General features: G+C 37.6%; 1 protein-coding gene across 1 annotated transcript in view; it reads right to left on the bottom strand.

The window, feature by feature from the left end:
• Nucleotides 1-21,279, bottom strand: part of LOC311627104 (uncharacterized protein) — a gene marked incomplete at its 3' end in the record, with an annotated part of 735,059 nt that overhangs the window by 64,002 nt on the left and 649,778 nt on the right. The window contains exon 6 of the mRNA XM_084893348.1: nt 8,961-9,047. Within this exon, the coding sequence (XP_084749474.1) occupies nt 8,961-9,047 (87 nt within the window). The remainder of the gene's footprint in view (nt 1-8,960; nt 9,048-21,279) is intronic.

The following is a 21,279-nucleotide window of genomic DNA, read 5'->3' on the forward strand; positions in this document are numbered from 1 at the left end:
TAATTTTTATTGCCTCTAAAAGGAAGCTCAGTGGAAAGAAATTAGAAAAATATATTTTATCACCAGGATCTTTAGTAGAAAACATATCAGGTAACATCAAGAACAATGTCTTCTACTAAAATTTTGTAAGAAAAAGAAAATACACATAATGTATACAAATTTAAACATGCTTTTTCCTTTTATGAGAGTGCGGTAGTGTAGCCTAATTCAATGAGCACATTTTAATAGAATATAGTCCAGCTATATTGCTCTCTGAATATCAAATTTCTACAGACACAGAACTCAGTAGACCCAGATAGATGATGGAGAAGGAATCTAGGTTATAAGTTATTTTGTAGGAGTAGTAACCTACCACCCAACATTGCATGGACAGGCTTCAAGATACCTGTGCATTTTCTTTTTTCTTTTTTTCTTTTTTTAATATAGTTTATTGATATTTTACAGAGAGGAAGGGAGAGAGATAGAGAGCTAGAAATGTTGATGGGAGAGAAACATCGACCAGCTGCCTCCTGCACAACCCCTACCAAGGATGTGCCCGCAACCAATGTACATGCCCTTGACAGAAATCGAACCTGGGACCTTTCAGTCCGCAGACCGACGCTCTACCACTGAGCCAAACCGGTTTTGGCATATCTGTGCATTTTCAAGATACATTGCATACACAGATATTCTCTGGGGAGAAGGCCTATATCTGCTTTATCTTTTCAAAACAGTCATTGATTCAACCTACTTAAGAACTGCTTAATCTGAGTAACAAATAATCTCCAAATAATTTTATTTTTATTTAAATGTGATACTTTCTAAATCATTTCAAAATTCTCATTCCATACTCTGAGAATCAGAAGGATTCTTGAGATTCTTTTTTCTGGCAAGAGTTGGGGGGAAGAGAAGATAAAAATAGAATTGATATTTTTTGAGCTTGAGAGCTGGCGATGTGAGGGAGCTGATGGCTATCTAGAGCCAGCTTTTGAGGTGGGCCCCCACTTATTGACTCTAAGTCATAAGCTGCAAGTGCTTCCCTCCTTTTCTAATTTCAAAATATCTCATTAAAAATTTACAGTGGGCAGTCATCCAGCTATTTATGACTATGTCTAGACAATTGAAACACAGCAGACTGTAGTAGGGTTGATTCAGGGTTTTCACTTGTCTTGGTGACCAGTTCAGATCAGGGTAGAGATGATCAGATTAGCTAAGTGGCAATCAGATATTAATGCTACTAGAGAAATTGACTTGGGGAGAGAACCTGATCATGCGCCCTGAGGATGGCTGGGGCCACAGAGCAATATCCATTATTTTGTTTTCAAACATGTGCCAAGTGTTACCCTTTTACCTTCCTTGGGCTGCCACAACAAAATGCCACAAACTGGGTGGCTTAACAAAAAAGTTTATTTTCTCACAGTTTTGGAGGCTGGAAGTCCAAGTTCAATGTGCTGTCAGGGTTTGTTTCTGGTGACAGATCTCTCCTTGGGCTGCAGACAGCCATCTTTTCCCTGTGTCCTCACATAATTTTTGGTGTCTCTTTCTCTCCTTATATGAACACCGGTTCTGTTGGATTAGAGCTACTCTCCTATGACCACATTTAATCTTAATTACCTCCCTAAACATCATCTCTCCAAATAGTTACATTGGGTGTCAGCTTCAACATATGAATTTTGGGGAAACACAATTTAGTTCTGCACAATTTCTGACTAAATAAGACAAGGCCTGCTGAAAGCTTCTTGTGCAACGAAGGTGGCATCCCATTGTTTTCAGACACAGTGCCTTAATTACCTCTGTGGCAGTGAGATCTGTTAGTCAACTATCTTTTTCGAGAAATTATGAGTTAACATTCTTAGGTTGTTCAGAAACCATCTATGCTCTATTGACATTATTACCAACAAAATACCTGGAGATGGGCAGAAAACACTCAGGACACCCTAGAGGAAAGACGGGCAGTGATAAATCACCAGCCACTGGAGAATCCCTGCTTTCAGAAACAGAAGCCTGGGGCAAATAATGTCTTGTAATCTTTGTCTGCAGGGTTGGACTGAGCAGTGAGAGAATGCATGGTCCAGTGTGCAGGCCCTCTCCATTACAATGTATGCATTTGTTTGCTCAAGGGTAATGGACTATGTGTAATTCTTAATGATGTGGCAAATTGGAGGATTGTGGAAGCACAGGATATTCTTAACCTGTGTGGGAAAAGATCATAGGATCCTCAGATTTTAGAAACGGTAGATTTAAGAATTGAGGAATATTAATGGTCCCCTAAATTTGTTTGGAGTTTCATGGTTGAGGAGGTACTTCCGTATGCTTAACTATTTGGCCCAGGCTGCCAGCAGGTGTGGACACCTGGACAGAGCTGGGCAGCCAAATTCTTTCCGCTATGGATTTGGAATTGGAACTGAAAAAAAATTAGTTAATCTCTGCTGAGGTCTGGAACTAAGGGTATATAAAACCCAGGAGCTAGGAGCAAATTGTTCCCCAGTGCACCCGGTCAATGCTGCTTGACAGAGATAGAAGAGTGAATTAGATATGCAGAGAGTGGAGTAGCAGAAATGGGTTAAGGAGGAGAGAGAGAGATGGTAGATAGGGAGGCAGAGACCAAGAGAGTCATGGCTCAATTCCTCATGAACACTGGCATATTTTAATTTGCATGGCCATCTCTGTAGGTAGGTGGGTAGAAACAGTTCACAGAGTAGAAGAAGGGTGACTGTTGTGAGTTTTGACTATTTCTATAGTTTTGCCAGATTTACAGTTCAGACTCTGGTCTAACACTTATTTTACTAAGCAATGCTGACTTCTAGAATACTTATGAGCTATGATCCCAGTAATTTAATCCTGAAGGTATATATCAGGGCAAAGACCATTAACCCATGCAATAAAACCTTTCTAAGATACCCTGACATTTAGATATAGATCACAGAAATATTTTTAAAGTATCTTTATTGCCCTTTACTGATCAGCTACTTTTATACACCACAGCTATTCCTACGCAGATAGCTCCAATGACCTGCTCTCAGAAAAACTCCCTTTGTCTTCACCCCTGCCCCAATGCACACAAACACATGCACACAGCTCCTAGAGTCCCTTCCCGACATATATTTAGTTACAAATGTAAGAACTCTCTAGAAGAATGAAGAAGAAAGAATGAGAGAGTTTTAAAATAAACATTTATTATCATGTGGAGGAGAGCAAAAGCTGCAAACACTGGACTTTTATCATTAGTGTTCCTATAGATTTACAAAAGCATATACAGAGACTGTGAAATCCTAGATCTTTGGATCCTAGAAGTGCTTTTGAAATTATTAAGTATCCACAACAATTCTACAAATGAGCACACTTGGTCCTAGATTTGAGAAATGCCTTCACAAAAATTACAACTTTAAGTAAAGCAGCCTGGCCTAATGAATATATTGGAACAAAAAATTACTGAACTTCTCATGTAATTTTTGAGCTAGTAGAAGGAATTAGAGATAATTTCTTCAGCTTCCTTACTTTGTGAATGACTGCACTGAAAGATAACTAAGTGAATTTAACCTAGTTTTCAGAGTGCTTTGACTAGAGCACTGGGTTTCCACCATTTTATTATTTTAAGGAATAAAATCATTATTTAAATAAATGAATGTAAAACTCTAATAACAAGAATCCTTCTAGGACATGATATGGGGCAGTCCCTGGCCTAACACACACACACACACACACACACACACACACACACACACACAGAGTTATATCTGTTTATCCTCATTATACATCTTGTGACCCCTTTAGAGACATTGAGTTCAGCAGAGCAGAGCTGGGAAACCCCTGTGATGCACCCAAGCCTGGGCACTCCACTACAACACAAGGTTTGGAAGCATTCAGGCTTTTCAAAAAGAATGTGTCAAAGAAAAAATACATTTGCTCCAAAAGTTGACGCTATCCCATATTTCTACAAAACAGCACAGAACAAGTTGGGGACACAATAGATGAAAAGGAAGAGGAGATGAAAACTATTTTGAGACCTGGCTTAGGTGACTTATGAAAAATCATTATTTATTTATCACCTGGAGCGGCCAAAGAATATGGACTTAATCTTTCTATTGGACTGAGAATCCATCACTAATAGATTTTGGGACATAAAAACTGGTGGTCATCACTCTCCAACATACTAGTTAGACACAAACAATTTTACTTATTTCCAAGGTGCTTACTAACTTCCCAAACATTTTGTGTAGCAGGAGATCTGTTGACTTGGTTAAGAAATAAAAATATCTTCTTTGCATGTGCATATTTGTTCTCAAAAAGGCATGCCAGCAATCCTAAAAAGGAATTTTCCAAACACTCTAAATAAATAATGAAAGAACATGGACAGGAGTAATGAGGACCAGGATAAAGATTAACTGGGAAAATTTAACAATCTAATAAAATGAGAGGCAAGTTTTAAGGAATGAAGTGAAAATGAAGAAAAAGGGGATGACATTTCTTTTATGAGTAGTTAGTAGGAGAGTTCCAAAGCTGCTTCCCCTTATTCATCTCCATCTGTCAAATATTATACCAAAGGACTATTCTAGTAATGTTCTTAAACTACTTTGAATTTGAAATGTCACTGGGAGAGGAAATCAAGCTTTTTTCCCTAAAATTAAGTGTGTTTTTTTTTTTCATTTGTCCTTACACAGTAAAAGCAACAAAGAGCCTAAATAATAAACTAAAATGTCTTAAAATACATATTTCCTATGAATAAGAATTTAACTTTTCTAATTGGATTAGTAGAAAAGAATAACTCAAACACAATAATTTAAAAAGTTCCCAAAACTATTAAACAAGCACAAATTTTAAAAAATAATTTAAATTTAAATATGGACGAACATGACCCTGTGTCAGACTAACAATGATGTAGAACATATTTTCTGCAAGACATTCAAATTTAATATTTGAAGATTTTAAGAACTCTAAGTAGAAACTGTCCTACCTGCCTGAAGCTCAGACAAAAAAAATCTGCTGTATAATTCTGACTTTAACGTTATCTCAATTTATCTACTTAAAATATTCTTATATAAAAAAAAGAAAGCTATTATTGTGCTAATCTTGCTCTCCTCTAAGAGCTCTAAGATCTCTGGTTATAAGCCCTCTAGAAATTCTTGGACAAATAGATTTCTGTGTAAGAAAATTTAGAAGCAAGGATAAATTCACATTATGATCATGAATAGTGTAATTAAAATTAATACATTATATTAGAGTCACCCCAAAAAGGGCTTTTATTTCAATAACTATTTTTTAATTTCAAATAATTGCAAAATGAAGTAATAACTGTATTTATATCCAAATTCATTTGGCATGACTCTAAAGTTAGAATGAAAATGAGAAAGGTTTGCAAATAAATAGTGTCATTATCTTTACCTTATCATGGATAATGTTCATTCAGGTAGTTGGGACAGCTAATTGTGTGCTTGAGCAGAAGTACTGAGTCTAGGAATAATACTGCTATTATATCTTAATAGAATGAGCCAGCAACAGTTTACATGTAACATCAGCATTTTTATTCCACAAAAGAGGGGCAAGTGTTTGGGAAATGTTTCAAGTTAGCGTTTTGTGGTGAAATGCACTCTGGAAGTGGAATGAAAAAAAAACCCACACCAATTTGAAATCCCATATCTGTTATTTATTGAATGTGTGACTTATGTCAGCTCAATCATTTGGGGCTCAATTTTCTCATCTGTAAAATGAAGAGATTGTGCCAGAGAATTTCTCAAAGGTTCTTCAAAGCTAATGTATTTATGATGACAACTACAAATGCTTATAAAATATATTTTTGAGTAAAAACCATAAAATGGAAATGATCTATCAGTGAATAACTTAACAACAACAAAGAACTGCAGACAACATAGGCTTCATATGTGACGAATATACAAAATGAAAATATGACTTAATTCCCTTGAGAAAAGTTGAGAAAATATGTAACTGAAAAACTGGGGTTTCAATATAAAATATATCCTATATAATACAAGCCTACTATGCTAAGTTCCCAGTTGTCTAGTCATCCATTTAACCAATCAAAGAGAAATATGTTAATAATATGCTAAAGCCACTCAACCACATGATGTGAACTTATCATTACGGGGCAGAAAGTTGACCAGTCGACCAGTTGAAATGACATGCACTAACCATTAGGGGCAGATCCTCCAACTGGTAGGCTAGCTTGATGCTGGGGCCCCACTGATCAGGACTGAGCAAGACAGGTGGGACACATCCTGGAGCCCTCCTGAGGTCCCTCCTGGCTGACCAACCTCCTGTGTCCCTCCCAAGCCCTGATTGTGCACTGGTGGGGTCCCTCTGCCTGGCCTGCACCATCTTGCTATCTGGGACCTTTTGGAGGATGTCAGAGAGCCGATTTCAGCCTGATCCCATAGACCAGGCCAAGGGACCACACTGTTGCATGAATTTGTGCACTGGGCCTCTAATGAAGACTGTAAAAGCAAGACCCTTCAACTGGCATTGCTCAGTGGTTGAGTGTTGACCTATGAACTAGGAGGTCATGGTTTGATTCCTGGTCAGGGATATGCCCAGGTTTCAGGCTCAATCCCTAGTAGCGGCCGTACAGAAGGCAGCCAATTAATGATTCTCTCTCATCATTGATGTTTCTATTTCTCCCTCTTCCTTCCTATCTGAAATTAATAATAATAATAAATACACCTTTTATCTTAACACAACTGCATCCCATATTAAATATAATTTTTACTGTAAAAGTGTGCTTCAGAACCAGGCAAAAGTATTCAAGTAAAGTTTTCCTTTGTTTCTATCTTACATGTACTTTTCAGCATCTTTTGAATATAGTACCCCTAACATAGGTGAAGGACATTAATGTAGGTAAAATATCCTAATATAGGTATTTCCTGCTTTCAGAAATAATTTTGAAAAATAACAGCAAGTAAAAGTCTATCTTTTTTTAAAATTTATTTATTGATTAAGGTATTACATATGTGTCCTTATTCCCCCATTACTTCCCACCTCCCATTCATGCCCCATCCCCCTGTTGCTTTTGTCCATTGATTAGGCTTATATGCATGCATATAAGTCCTTTGGTTGGGAAAAGGAAGTTGCAAGCATATAAGTCCTTTGGTTGGGAAAAGGAAGTTGCAAGCATATAAGTCCTTTGGTTGGGAAAAGGAAGTTGCAAACAAATCATTTTAATCAGGAAGATATAAGTAGAAAAGAGACAGAACAGTGCTCAACTTCAAACACAAAAATGATGGGAGTCCATTTCTGAGGAGGAACCTCAGGCCTTTTTAGCACCTGTGTTAGAAGTCAGCTTCTCTCAGTGTTGGTCTTGTGAAGGCATTATGCCTCATTCTGCAAGTGCAGAGAGAATGTGTCCAAGGTGCAGCCTCAGATTCACTTTCCTTAGGGGTGTTTTGGTCCCAGGTATGCACAAGTTACACATGTTATCCTTCTGTCATCCAAGGGACACATGTTCTTCTTTTTCAGATGTTTCTCTAATGCTCATCTCATTCTATAGCAGTTGGCTTTTTTTTTTCTACCACAGGACAAGGTGGCATATGGCGCATGTAAACAGCTGGAAGGACCAGCAGGGATGCTGAAGTCTTCTATGCAGTCAAATGTCCTATACTCCCACCATGAAGTCTTCTTTGGTCTCCAACTCTAGAAGTAAATATATCTGCCATATATATTTTTTATATTTTTAGCATTTACCATATTTTATTCCTCCCTATACCCATTTAGGTATAAAACTATGATATGTGGCTCTAGAGAGCAAGACAATTTTTTTTATTGACCTGGGACCTTGGTACTACCTCAGAAGGAATTGGAAGCGTGCCTAATGTATACAAGGGATTAAAAATATTTATTTATCAAAAGTAAGTTACTGGTAGATTTTGGTAGAAATACATTGTCCATTTTTCAATACACGTCAGATAAAAAATATAGCACAATCTTACAATGTAATCATACACATTGAGTTCATTAATTGTCCCCTCTCTTTGCAGGCTGAAGTAGCCTGATTGCAGCAAATACTTTTTTTTGGTCCCAATTCTCCAAAAGGCTTCCACTACCACACACAGGCAACAGAAGAAGGGTTTTAGGCATAGCTAAATATGGCATTAAAAAAAGATTTTTTTTTTTTACATAATCTGTAGTGGTCACTTGCTTCAAAAACTAGGAATTGTGAGAATTGCCATCCAATAAGACTGGGTATTAACTTAGAATAATACATTGATTCATAGATAAGGGTGGATATAATTCATTATAGAAAAGATTGAAGTATTTAAAGAACCATACATTCTTTGAGGGGAAAATATTTCTTTTAAAAAATATATATATTTTATTGATCTTTTTCAGAGTGGAAGGAAAAGGGACAGAGAATTAGAAATATCGATGAGAGAGAAACCTCAATCAGCTGCCTCCTGCACACCCCTTTCTGAGGATGTGCCCGCAACCAAGGTACATGCCCTTGACCAGAATCGAAACTGGGACCTTCCAGTCCACAGGCCGATGCTCTATCAACTGAGCCAAACTGGTTAGGGCAGAGAGGGAAATATTTCTGAGAAAGCCAATGGCTTATAATAAATATAAACTTATAAAATATTTCATTATAAAGCATCTGAACATCTGGTTTGAACCCAGGCCAGGTTATCAATCATTAGACACAGTTACATTTTAATTACCATTGTCTACCCCTAGTAAAAGTCTGTCTCTGGCATAAATTTCATACAACTCTGTACTTGAAAAGCAACTTCCTATCATCTATCAATTCTCTTTTACCACTTCATTCCAAACTGCTGAAATCCAACCTTCCCTATGAATATTTCTTTTTATTAAGCAGGTTGGAGAGAGATTAGCCACCACCCCTAAACTGCTGTTGTGGAACTTTATTAAACACCCTTTCTCATGCACTCCTGGAGTCAACTAACCCTCCCTCCCTTAGCTCTAGAACAGAACATGCTGGGGCCAGAGCTGCAAAGGTGAGATGGCTTCCTGCTCACAGCTCCTTGATCTTCTGCATGGGAAGGATTTACTGTTGCAATGCGCACTCTTTGGTTGAAATAAAGCAGAAACTCGATCTGCCTGACCTAAGCCAAAAGAAAAGTTAATGGTAAATAAGTGAATCACAGAGCAGTCCCAAGAACACTTTGGGATGCATAGGGTACAAGGCAGTAGGAACTGCTTGACAGCCTGGTTATGCTCCCATTGTTTTTAAACTGTGCCTCACTCTGCTCTTGATTCCAGTTCCAGGAAGAAGCTGTCTATTGCTCTTTTCTGGGATGAGCCCTCCTGTCTCCTTGTTATAGGAAGCACAGGGCACTTAACAGCTCCACCAGGCAGGACTCGTCTGGTGGAGGGGGATTTACCCAAATAGAAATAAGCATGCTATCAGCAAAAAACAAGGAATTATTTGGTAGGCAAGCAAAAAAAAAAAAAAAAAATTACTCAGGGCACCTGTTGCAATAAGGTACAGCATGATAAAGGAGAAATAGCATGGCCATTAGAATTATAGCCACCTGGATTTGCAAGTTATTAGTTGGGTGGCCAGTCCTTTCTAATGCTCCATTTCCATCTCTGCAAAACAGACCTATCTTTTGAGGCTATCATGGAGATTGCATTAGATAATAATATGTGAAAAGTACACATCTAGTACTTTTGACACCCAGGAGGCATTCTCAACACTACCAGCTTTGTTTCCTTTGGCTTATGGTGAGCATTGTCCCACAGGCATTCTAAAAATGATTCTGGAGCTTTGTGCTTGCTCTCAGGCAAGCATTCTCTCTTTAGACAACTTCATCCCACCTACCTTATGATAGTAACAGGCCCATTCTCCATCTACAATCATTGGTGCTTTTAGTAAATCATGCTTTTCCCTGATCTTTTCTTAGATCTTCTATTTAAGTATTGTATTTTCCATTTTGTCATTTTTTTTTACCTTTGCTGTATATTTTCTTTATACACAGAGTGGCCAGATTATTATTATTATCTCTGAATGCATAATAATATGGCCACTCAGTGTATATATATATTTATCAGAGGCCCGGTGCATGAATTCATGCATGGGTGGGCAGGGGGTCCGGCCAGCCTGGACAGGGGGAGGGGATATGGGTGGTTGGCCGGCCTGCCTGCTGGTCAAACTCCTGGTTGAGGGGACAATTTGCATATTAGCCTTTTATTACATAGGATATACGCTGAGTGGCCAGATTATTATGTGTTCAGAGATCATAATAATCTGGCCACTCTGTGTATTTTTATTATTATTTAACTTAATTCCACTCTCACCACTATCACACCTCCCACCTCTCCCACCTGCTCTTCTGTACTTCCTGTCAGAAATCATCATCAACCATCCATTTGATCACTAGGCTTTTGTTCTTTTCTTAATTATTCTTGGCATATTTCTCTTATCATTTTGCCCCAGAATCTATCAACTATCAGGTCCTATGGGTTAAGTCTCCCAAATATTTTATGATCCATCAGCTTCTTTTTGCATCTACCACCAGTATCCAAGCCACCATTGTTCCCTAAATGGGTGATTGTGGACACTTTTGAATTAATCTCCTTCTGTCTGCTGCAATTTGCCTTCAATCTTTTCTCCACCAAACAGAAGAATTGCTTTTCTTAAATTCAAAACTGTTCAAAATGTGTCTCTGCTTGGAATCCATCTGAGTCAGAAAAAATATCACTCCTGTGTTTCTTCTTTGCTCACTCATATTGCTTTTGACACCAGATGTCTGGGCTATTTTCTCCCACACCAAATAATTTTCTGTGATACCAGATAGGTGTCCTATAACTCATTTAGTTACATAAAGGCATAGCAGTTGTGAGCATGAACAAATGAAGTAAATATAAATTAGGAAGACATTTTTTTTTTTACCTAAAATATTTTCTCTGTTTTCATCAGATGGTTATATAAGACTATGTCTTTATGTTTTTGTTTGGTTTTGTTGTCTTCAGATAATTCAATGGGATTGCTTTCACTGTTATTTTTTTATTTGTTGCTTTATATATTCAGTATAGGACAACAACCAAATGTAACATGTTTTTTTTTATTTAAAATTTGGTAATGTTCTTTAATTTTTAATGTATGTAATTATTTTATTAATTTTCTTAATAGCTAATATTTATTGAGGAGCTGCTATATACCAGTCACCATGTCAAGTCCTTCATGGACATTTATTCAGCCCAATCACCCAACAAGTAAGGAACTATTATTATCTACTCCATTTCACAGATGAATAAAATGAAACTTCGGGGAGTTCAACAGTTGTTAAAGATTACATTGCTGTTTTCCATTACTGGCCCTCGGACTCAGTCAGCTTCAAATTTAGCCCAAGTTCTAAACCACTCTGCTGTACTTAATATGAAACTTAATATATTCAGCTAATTACGAAGTTGTTTTCTTAATTCCTTTCTTTTTAAATATCCCTGGGTATTGTTAGGGCCAATAAGTAGGGGAGATTACACAAAGTGGTTCTAAGTCTAAAATACAAGGGTCATGATAATAGAGGCTATTTTTATAGAGGTCTTCAAATGTCCAGTGCACTATTTTGAGAGTTGTATCACATTTAATCCTCAAAAAAGTAAACTTCTATATCTCATTACCTTTGTTATGGGTGAGAGAGGCTTTATCAAAGTAACTTAAATCTTAAGAAGTCTAGTGCTCTTTAAAGGCATGAACTGTAATGAGAAGCCATGTATTTTGACTTTCAGTCTCAAGGTCAAACTCTAACTGTCTTGTAACATGACCCCTCCATTATGCCCATCCCTGACCTCCTCCCACTGCCCTTACTCCTCCCATTGCTGCTGGCCCTGGCCTGCCCTGACTTCTTCCAAGACCCTGGATCAGGCTTGAGGGCCAGTTGGTATTCTCAGGAACACTGCTAAGTACATTCTAGCATATAGACATACAGAGGCCAAATACTCTACCAATAAAACACTCCACAGGATTCCCTTACCGGATTTGCTTAAATTACATGTCTGCCTATTGTATAGAAACAATCATAATTCTCTAAAAATACCCCAGATTTTTGATCATTCATCCTGAGAAGTGATTCTTGTTTTATTTTTTATTTTTATTTTATTTTTACGGTATGCTTATGTTTTAGTTGAGTTTTTTTATTTAATAGATAAAAATAATAGAAAATGATTCTCCCCCTCCCATATTTCCAGCATTTAAAAAAAAAATTATTTGTTTATTTATTTATTTATTTATTTATTTATTTATTATTTCTTTTTTTTAATCTTTGGTCAAACATTTATTTTTTAAATTAGATTATTATCTGTGTACATATTTTAACATTGACTCCCCTCCCATACATACCCTCCCACCCCACAGTTTTGTGTCCATTGGTTATACTTATACGCATGTATACAAGTCCTTCGGTTGATCGATTATCTCCCCCGGATCTCCCTATCCTCCCCGCTGTAATTTGACAGTCTGCTTGTTGCTTTACTGTCTTTATATCTAACTTTTGGTTCATCAGTTTATAATGTTCTTTATTATCCATAAATGAGTGAGGTCATGTGGTGTCTCTCTTTCATTGACTGGCTTGTTTCACTCAGCATGATGTTCTCCAATTCCATCCAGGTTGCTGCAAATGATGAGGATTCCTTCTTTTTTATGGCAGCATAGTATTCCATTGTGTAGATGTACCATAGTTTTTTGATTCTTGTTTTAAAAGTCTTATTCTTGTTACTTGGTAACATTTCCATTTAATTATTGAAAAAATCCAAAATTTTGGAAGTTCAGGTAGCTAAAAGATGTCATTGTTATGATTTTAAAATGTAATTATGAACTATTTTTTGTTTATTCTGTAGTGATATCATGCCTCATTATATTTTAATCTTAAAATAACAAAATATAAGTAATATATAAATAATATATATTATTCTTTTGGAGGCAGTATTCTATATCTGTGTGTTGTGTGTATGTATTTATATTTGCATATGCAGACACATATAATTTTCCCCCAAAAGAGCTTCCCTTTGTGGGTTATTTGGTCTTATCCAAATTTGTTTAACAGGTAACATATAAAAGATTTTGTTTGTTGGTTGGTTTGTCTTAAAAGGAAGAGAGCAGAACTTTATTTGCTAATTAAAAAAAATTTTTGTTTTTCCACATAACCTGGGAATGCCTCATTCAAGGAAGTGAAGGAGGATTGGAAAAATCTGGGCAGATCCCAGCTGTCCCTCCTTCCCTCTAGTCCTTGCATCTTTTGCACAAAGCCTTGCAACTTCCTGGATAACAGTCCTTGTTCTGTTCAGTGGGATTGTTCAGAAAAGTTGTCCAAAAGTCGCTGTTTTGTAATATAAGCCACATCATTGGGCTTGACCAGTTGTCCAAGTCATTAAGGGTTTTGACCAGTTGTCCAGGTCATTGGGGCTGTCCAGTTGTCCAATCTCACACCAGCAAAATTTCCCAACCCAATTAGCAGGAGCACGGTCTAGAATCCAGCCCAGCCTAGCCCTGGAGGCACATGCTGGGAGCTCTGTGAGGGTCCCCTTCCTGCCTGTGGTGCCCTTGTGCCCCCATGGAAGGGGAGGGCACTGGGACCCAGGCTCCTTGGCACCTGCATTAGGTGTCCCCCTCAGTGATGACTGTAAGGTGCAGGGGACTGCCTCCAGGTGCTTGTTCTATGCCTGCAAGGCCATCTTGGCATAGTTGCCCAGATTGCTGTGCATAGCCATACTGCAGCTGGGGTGAAACTCACTCTGGGCAGAGGGCAAAGAGCAGGCACTAAGGGAGGCAAGGAGAATTGCAAGGCCTAGCGCCGAGGCCCCCAAGAGGAGGGGCAGGACTTCTGCACCTGCTGCCATTGCTGCCTCTCAGGTTGTCATGGCGACCGCCTTAAAAGTTTTCGTATGGCTCCTTGTCTCAGTCTTCTTCTGTCTTTGTTGTATATGATGCCAGGTCACTAACACTAAAAGTGACCAGTGAGTTTATGGGGGTGGTCAGAGCTGGTGAAGATGGGCAAAAGGCATTGCTGTTAATTAAACCAGAAAATGTACGTTCCCCTGAAATTTGATGCAAGGTGGAACTCATTTCAGGACCTTTAATTTCCAGATCTCTCTTTTGGTTTTAAAAATCATATGAAATGTCCAATGTTTCTTACTTCATCTAAGAGGCTTCCCTATTTCAGGAAATTATCTATACTTATACTGTCTATGGCCAATATAATAATAATCACACTATACTTAATTTACCAGTCAACTTATGTGGAAGACTATATAACATTAATTCTTATTCAACTTTTATTGTTTATTTCTGCAGCTTTGAAATGACTTTAAAAGGGCCATAGATTCTAGTATTTATTCTAGTATTTGGGTTTAAGTAAGAGCAAGTTTGTTTTTTCTTTAAAAAATGCCACCATTTTATTTCCATCCAGACAGTTGAGAAATAGCATTTCCCAGTGGGACCTCAATTGGAGTCTACTGAAACTTGTGTTCCTAAGAAAAATTTTCTAAAGTGTCCCCATTCATTCTAGGCTTTACAGATAGGTCCCATGACTCTGTACCCTAAGGGCCACCTCCCCTTGCTGAAGCATATGTGTGTGTTAGAGATCCTAGCTGGTGTCATGCTCATGCCAGATACTGGAGTTCGTCCAATGTTTCTGACAGCCTGTGTACTTCTTTCCTCCACTTACTGTGTGACACTGCACACGTCTGCCCATCCTTCTCATTAGCACCTGGACAAGTGGCACAGAAATATCTCGAGTCATATAGCCATAGTGAGACAAGCTAACTGTCAGGAACATTGGGGTCCAATTGGGTTGGCTTCTGACTTTCAAGATAGATTACTTAACCTGGGAGAAGAGCAGATGGGAGAGTAGCACCTATGAAGGGAAGATCCTTCTTTCTCCAGGGATGGGAATGAAGACATAGATGACAGTAGACACCATGTGTTGAATGTTCGCTATCCACACCTTATGTTAAGAACTTCCTTTAATCTCATTTAATCCCATCAACAATTCTTTTAGCTAGGTACTATTATTACTATTGTCACCTGGCAGCCTATTAAGTGATTTATGTGTATTAATTCAATTAATGTTCACAAACAGAATATGACGTATGTATTAAAATTATTCATATTTTTACCTCTAGGAAACTTGCAGGGTCCACTTCAGAGTCCATGCCATTGACTATAACACTGGGGTTCTGTAGCATGACTTGCTTAAATCAAGCAATTCAAAAAGATCGTGATTTCCATCTTGCTGGCACCCTTTCTGACTGGCAGCTCTTGCTTGCTTGCTTTGATGAAGTGAGCTGTCATGCTGTGAGCACCCTACGGAAAGGCCACATGGTAGGGAACAGAGGACAGCCTCTGGCCAACTAATCACCAGTGAGAAACTGAGTTGGTCTGTGCAACCAACCAGCAATGAATTGAATCCTGCCAACAACTGCATGAGTGAGCTCAGATGTGGGTTCTTCCCCAGCTGCGCCTTGAGTTACCAACTGAATGTTTGTGTTCTACAATTGATATGTTTAAGTACTCATTCCTGATCTGATGGTATTAGGAGACAAGGCTTTGGGAGGTAACAAAGTCATAAGAGTAGGACCCAGATAGTTATCTCACTTTTTCTGCCGTGTGAGGATACAATGAGAGGTCAGTTGTCTGCAACCCAGAAGAGGGCTTTCACCAGAGCCCAACCATGCTGACATATGAACTTGGACTTCCCAGAATGCAGAAATGTGAGAAATACATTTCTGTTGTTTTTAAGCTTCTCAATCTTTGGTAGTTTGTTGTAAGAAGCTGAACTGAGACAAGATGACTGCAGTCCACATCAACACCTTGATTATCTATAATAATAAAAGCATAATATGCAAATCGACAAAATGACCCAATAGTAGAACGGACCATCCAGATGACCATGCTATGACATGCACTGGCACTATGCCAGCCAAGGCAGGTGCAATTGGATTGGTCGGGGGGGGGTGCCATCACCTCACAATCACCCCTCAGAGGGACACCCAGGCCATCTGGCCAGTGGCCACAGAGAGACACAAGCCACAGAGAGAGGGTGGGTGGGGCCTCCCTCTGAGGGGTAATCTATCTGGGGGCCCCGTGGTGAGGGAGGGGGAGGCAATACTGCACAAATGGCAAGCAGTGGCAGTGGCAGTGGCAGGGCTGGGGCCAGCTGCCAGCAGCCGGGGGGTGGGGGGAGCCCAAACAGGCCAGGATCGCAGGGGACCCTACCCAAGGGGTTCTGGATTGTGAGAGGGTACAGGCTGGGCTGAGGGACACCTCCTCCTACCCCCCACCATGCACAGAAGTGCACTGGGCTTCTAGTAGTCTTATGAAAGACTCTGAACCCTGGGCTCTGGTTAAACTGTGTTCAGATTCCTGATGCACAGAAATGAAGAGATAATAAATATTGTTTTAAGCCACTAAGATTTAGGATAATTTGTTATACAGTGAAAATATCTCACCTTGGTTTACCACCCAACATAACATATTAAACTCAATTTTATTAAGCAGCCAAAGGGTTGAGGAGAATCCTTAATTTTCTATGTTGAAATAAAAATTGTGTATTTAATATTTATCATTAATTGGGTACTTACTATGTACCAAGCACTGTACTAATTCCTTTATATATTAAATATTTAATATTAATACTTAATCCTCATAACATTATGAGGCCCTTTTTAATTATTGTATTTTTTAAATATATTTTTATTGATTTCAGAGAGGAAGGGAGAGGGAGAGGGAGATAGAAACATCAATGATGAGAGAGAATCATTGATCTGTTGCCTCCTGCATGCCTCCTACTGGGGATAGAGCTCACAACCTGGACATATGCCCTTGACCAGAATCAAACCTGGGACCCTTTAGTCTGCAAGCCAATTCTCTTTCCACTGAGCCAAACCAATCAGGGCATGCGGCTCTTTTTAGTTTCTCACAATTGTATTCAGTACATTATATTTAGTAGTTGTGTTTTGATGTTTATTTTTTGTTGTTTTCCTAATTAATTATTTAAGTTCTCCCTATGGATCTCTTTACTAAGATCTTGCCTGAATTCTTGGTCTCCCTGTGTAATTCAAGATTGCTGAATGTATTCTTGGTTCACTGACATTGTGCTCTGAGATTTTTCTCAGGACCAATATTACATTAATAAAATGATCAGTATTTTTGTGAATGCACATTGTACTTTAGAAGCATGATCTAAAGCTTCTTATAATATCTGCTGCACAAATGCCTACTGCTTCATATCACTTATTGGGGGACCAGTTTATTTTTTTTAAGATCTTTATTATTTTCTATTTTTTATTTGGAAATAATTTTAGACTTACAAAACAGCTGCAAAAAGAGTCGAGAGAGTTCCTCTATATATCTCCCATACTATAAATTATCTTATACAATGATAGAACTATTATTGAAAACAGGAAAATAATATTGATTCAATGTTATTAATTAACCTTCAGAACTTATTAGAATTTCCCCAGTTTTCCCACTAATGGGAGAACCAGTTCCTTTTATTGTTACAACCCTGCAATGTTTTGATAATTTCATTTTGAATTCTCTGAGCTTTGTGTATAATGGGGTAAGTATGCATAAAATTCTTCTTGATTAGTATGCTGCAGACTAAAATTGGATTCTTCTCCCTATACCCCTCCAAACAAACATATATTTACTATGTAGCACCCCTAACACACACACACAAACACACTCACACCAATACAATAGATCAGGTGTTGTCTGTTCAAAACTTGATGTTCACTATAAATTCAAAGTGAAACCCTTAAACTGAACATGTTACTTCAATTAGTTGCTTCTTAAAGTTTGTCATATCTGCAGAGAGGCACCTGTTTCAAAGAAGGTATGTCACTGTTTAGACTCACATATGCTCAGCTTCTTGGACTCTTCAAGGCTATCCATGCTGTGCACTCAGGATTTCACACCAAGACCAGAGTTGAATAAACCACATGGCAGATTCATTATTTGGGGAAAATCAGTGTATATTCAACACATGTGCATTTCATTTGCCCAATGTATTCTAGAGATAAACTTTCAGTCCCTTTATATTTTATAATAAAAAAAGGATTTAAAATTTGATGTTTAGTTTTTCCTCTTTAGGTAAACATTTCTACCATAATTGCCAAGCTCCATAGATTTCATTCCATTTATTTTTTTTCCTGTATGCCTTTTATTGAAGTTCTGTTTAAATTCAGGCACCAGGCCACTGAAAAGCATGGAGCATTTAAGCATTAGCAATTTCTTCAAGGATCTCAGGCCAGATAATTGTTGGTGTCTTTTAACTCTTTAACCCCTCTTTTCCCCTTTAACCCTTGCATTGAAAAAGGGATTATTTTTGAAAAGATTGAGTAGTTGTTAGACAGAAAAGATGGAAAATCCTGGGTTTTTTCCACAAGGCTGTCCTCAAAACCCTACATGGAGGCAGGAACATTAAAACAAATAATGCTTTGACATTATTATTTAAAAATAGGCCCTCACATTTTTCTCCTCTGGGGCTGTGTTGTAATTCCAACCAGATTATTGTGAAAAATGAATGGCTTTGATATTTTAGTGATCAATATGGATTACTAAAATACAAATAGCAGGGCTCCTGCTGGCCAAGCAAATTGTGATGAATAGTTTTTGTAAATATGTGGACCACCTTCGTCATTGTAAGGTTTGGAAGTTATAAGGAAGCTGACGGAAAGAAAGGATGACGAATGACTCTTAAGTCTTGGTGTGGTGATGGGTGGAGACATTCAGAGAGACAGGAAATCCAAATGTCAGTTTTCAGTGAAAAATAGTGGATTTCTTTTTGGATATGTTGAGGAGGAGGTGCCTAACAGACCTCCAGTTAGAAAAGTCTAGCAGGCAATTGAATACATTTGTCTGAAGTCCAGGCAAGTGGTCAGGACTTGGAGTTTGTGAGGAATGGAGGGATTTAAAGTAATGAGAGAAGGTGAACACTTATGGATTGATATCTTACTATTTTTAGAAAATGTGATTTAAAGCTACAAAAGCCATGTGAAAGAAAAATGCCTTGGGCATCAATATCTGTTCAAGAGTTTCATGTCCAAAAGCTTAACTGTATGTGATTTAATCCTTTAAAAATATTTATTTAGTTCTTATACAAAGGCTCATTTTACTACTGTGAGATTATTTTGGGCACTGGGGAGCATCTTGCTCTGCTTCCAGGTGTAGTTGATTAACCTTGTACATCCAATGCATGTTCATCCAGGTGTCACCCTTCTATACATCTATTGAAACTGCTATAAATTAAAATCTGGCATTATTATACTTACTTTGTAAGTTTTTGTGAAAAGCCACACACACAGCAGGTATATAATAAATCGCTTTGGGATGTTTGCTCAGCTCACAAACCATCTTTTTAAACATTAAAAAAAATAATTTCTAAGGATGGTTGTCACAGTTATCTATTGCCATAATAATGCCATATAATAAAAAAAAACAGACATAAAACATCAATGGCTTATAACAATAAATTTGCGTTCATATGCCTGGGGAAACCTGAAGGTTGGGTAGGTGGCTGTGCTGATTCAACTGAGCTTCCTCAGATGTTTCAGTGCCAGTTGGCTGTCAACTCAGACAACTGGGATTACTCTGCTCTGTATACAGGTGTTGGCTAAAGGAGGCTTTCATTTGTAATACAAATAAATACTATGACAATTGATAAATAACAAGGATAAGCTCTGTGTTTCATGTATTCGCAACTACAAACCTGTTTTGGTGCCACCATATCTCATCCTTCCACAAGCTAGCCCTGGTGTGTTGTCATGGTAATGTCAGAAGTACAAGAGAATAAGCCTGAATGCAGGCACGTTTCAAGCCTTTACTAGCATCTTGTTAATATCCCATTGGCCAAAGCAAGGCAGTAGCTGACATTGATGATAAAATGTGGAGCACAAGCCATAATTTCATCCACAGCAAGAAATCACTGCAAAGTTGCATGGCACAGGGTGTGGACTGGGGGCAAGGAAAAGAAACTAGGCTGACATTGCAATTTATCACAACAGCATGGCTTCTGTCCACTGGAGTGGGTCCCTGGGAACTATGTGTCTCCTTTAGCCTAACTCAAGGTTAATTGGTTCAAAGGCAGCAAAGGCAGTCACCATCTAAAGCTAAAAATCTAAGATTGTAGAGATGAAGAAAAATCTCTTTGAATTCAAAATGTGTATTATAGTTCCCTTATAAGTTCAAAGTTTTACTATAATTTAAGAATTATTTCTACTGCATTGTCCTTAAAAATACCAAACGAAGAGAATGTCTTTAATAAATATATAACTAAATATATTCACCTCCTTATATGCTCAATACTGTTTATCATCTTTATTATACACTAGAAGATTAAAAATATGCCAATAAAAAGAAATAATTTTCAACTCTCAAATTGGCAAAGATTAAAATTTGAAAATATTGGCAAGGAGATTGGGAATTAGGGAATCTCAGGCTCTGTATTTCAAATTGTAAATTTCATAGCACTTCTGGGAAAAACTTGGTAAAATTTTCAAAAGTTTCAAAAAGGTCCAAACTCTTTTACTAATAATTCCCTTTGCAGGTTTGTAGCCTAGGAAGCTATTTAAACTATATAAAGATTTTGATACCAAAATTTATTTCTCTGAAAAAAAGAAGGAAAATAAAATAACCGAAAGGGCCAGCAAGAGGAAATGTGTTAAGGAAATTACAACACATTTTAATGAAACAATAGAAAACATAGAATCATCAAATATGTCAGTAGATTATGTATTGTTAAAAGAAAATGTTCCCAATATATTTTTGGGTGGAAACAAAATGTACATTTTGTAAAAAGGAAAATAGTATACCAGAGGACGTACACTAAAATTTAAGGAGTGATTAATTTTTTTGCAATGATTAACAAACAGTAAATCATGTTAATGTAAATACTGTTAAAAGATAGTAACTTCCATAAATTCACTGATGTCAAACTTTGTCCATCTGAAGGAGATAGGCTGGCAAACTAAATCCACACTTATTAGTCTCCTTTAATTTAGTGCAATAAATTAGATGAAACTAATCTTTTGATACACAGTTTAAAGCTTAAAAGGAAACTATTTGATATGATAGGCTTATCTCCCTGGGAATACAGGCAAAGAATGTTTATTCATCTATATGGGATACAATTCTAGATTTGATGGTGTGGTATTTTGGCATTTTAGAATCAAAAGAACTAGTGAAATCCTGGCTTGGTCATGAGCAAGTCTCATAATCTCTCTAAGCCTCAATTCCTCACCTAAAAAGCAGGAAAACACTTGCCCTATCTATAGGAGTGTTGTAAGAATTCAATATTCAATGAGATTCTGTGTGTATTTGTGTGTGTGTGTGTGTGT

The sequence above is a fragment of the Pipistrellus hanaki genome (assembly GCF_964339955.1).
Source record: "Pipistrellus hanaki genome assembly, chromosome: 8".
NCBI classification, from domain to species: Eukaryota; Metazoa; Chordata; class Mammalia; order Chiroptera; family Vespertilionidae; genus Pipistrellus; species Pipistrellus hanaki.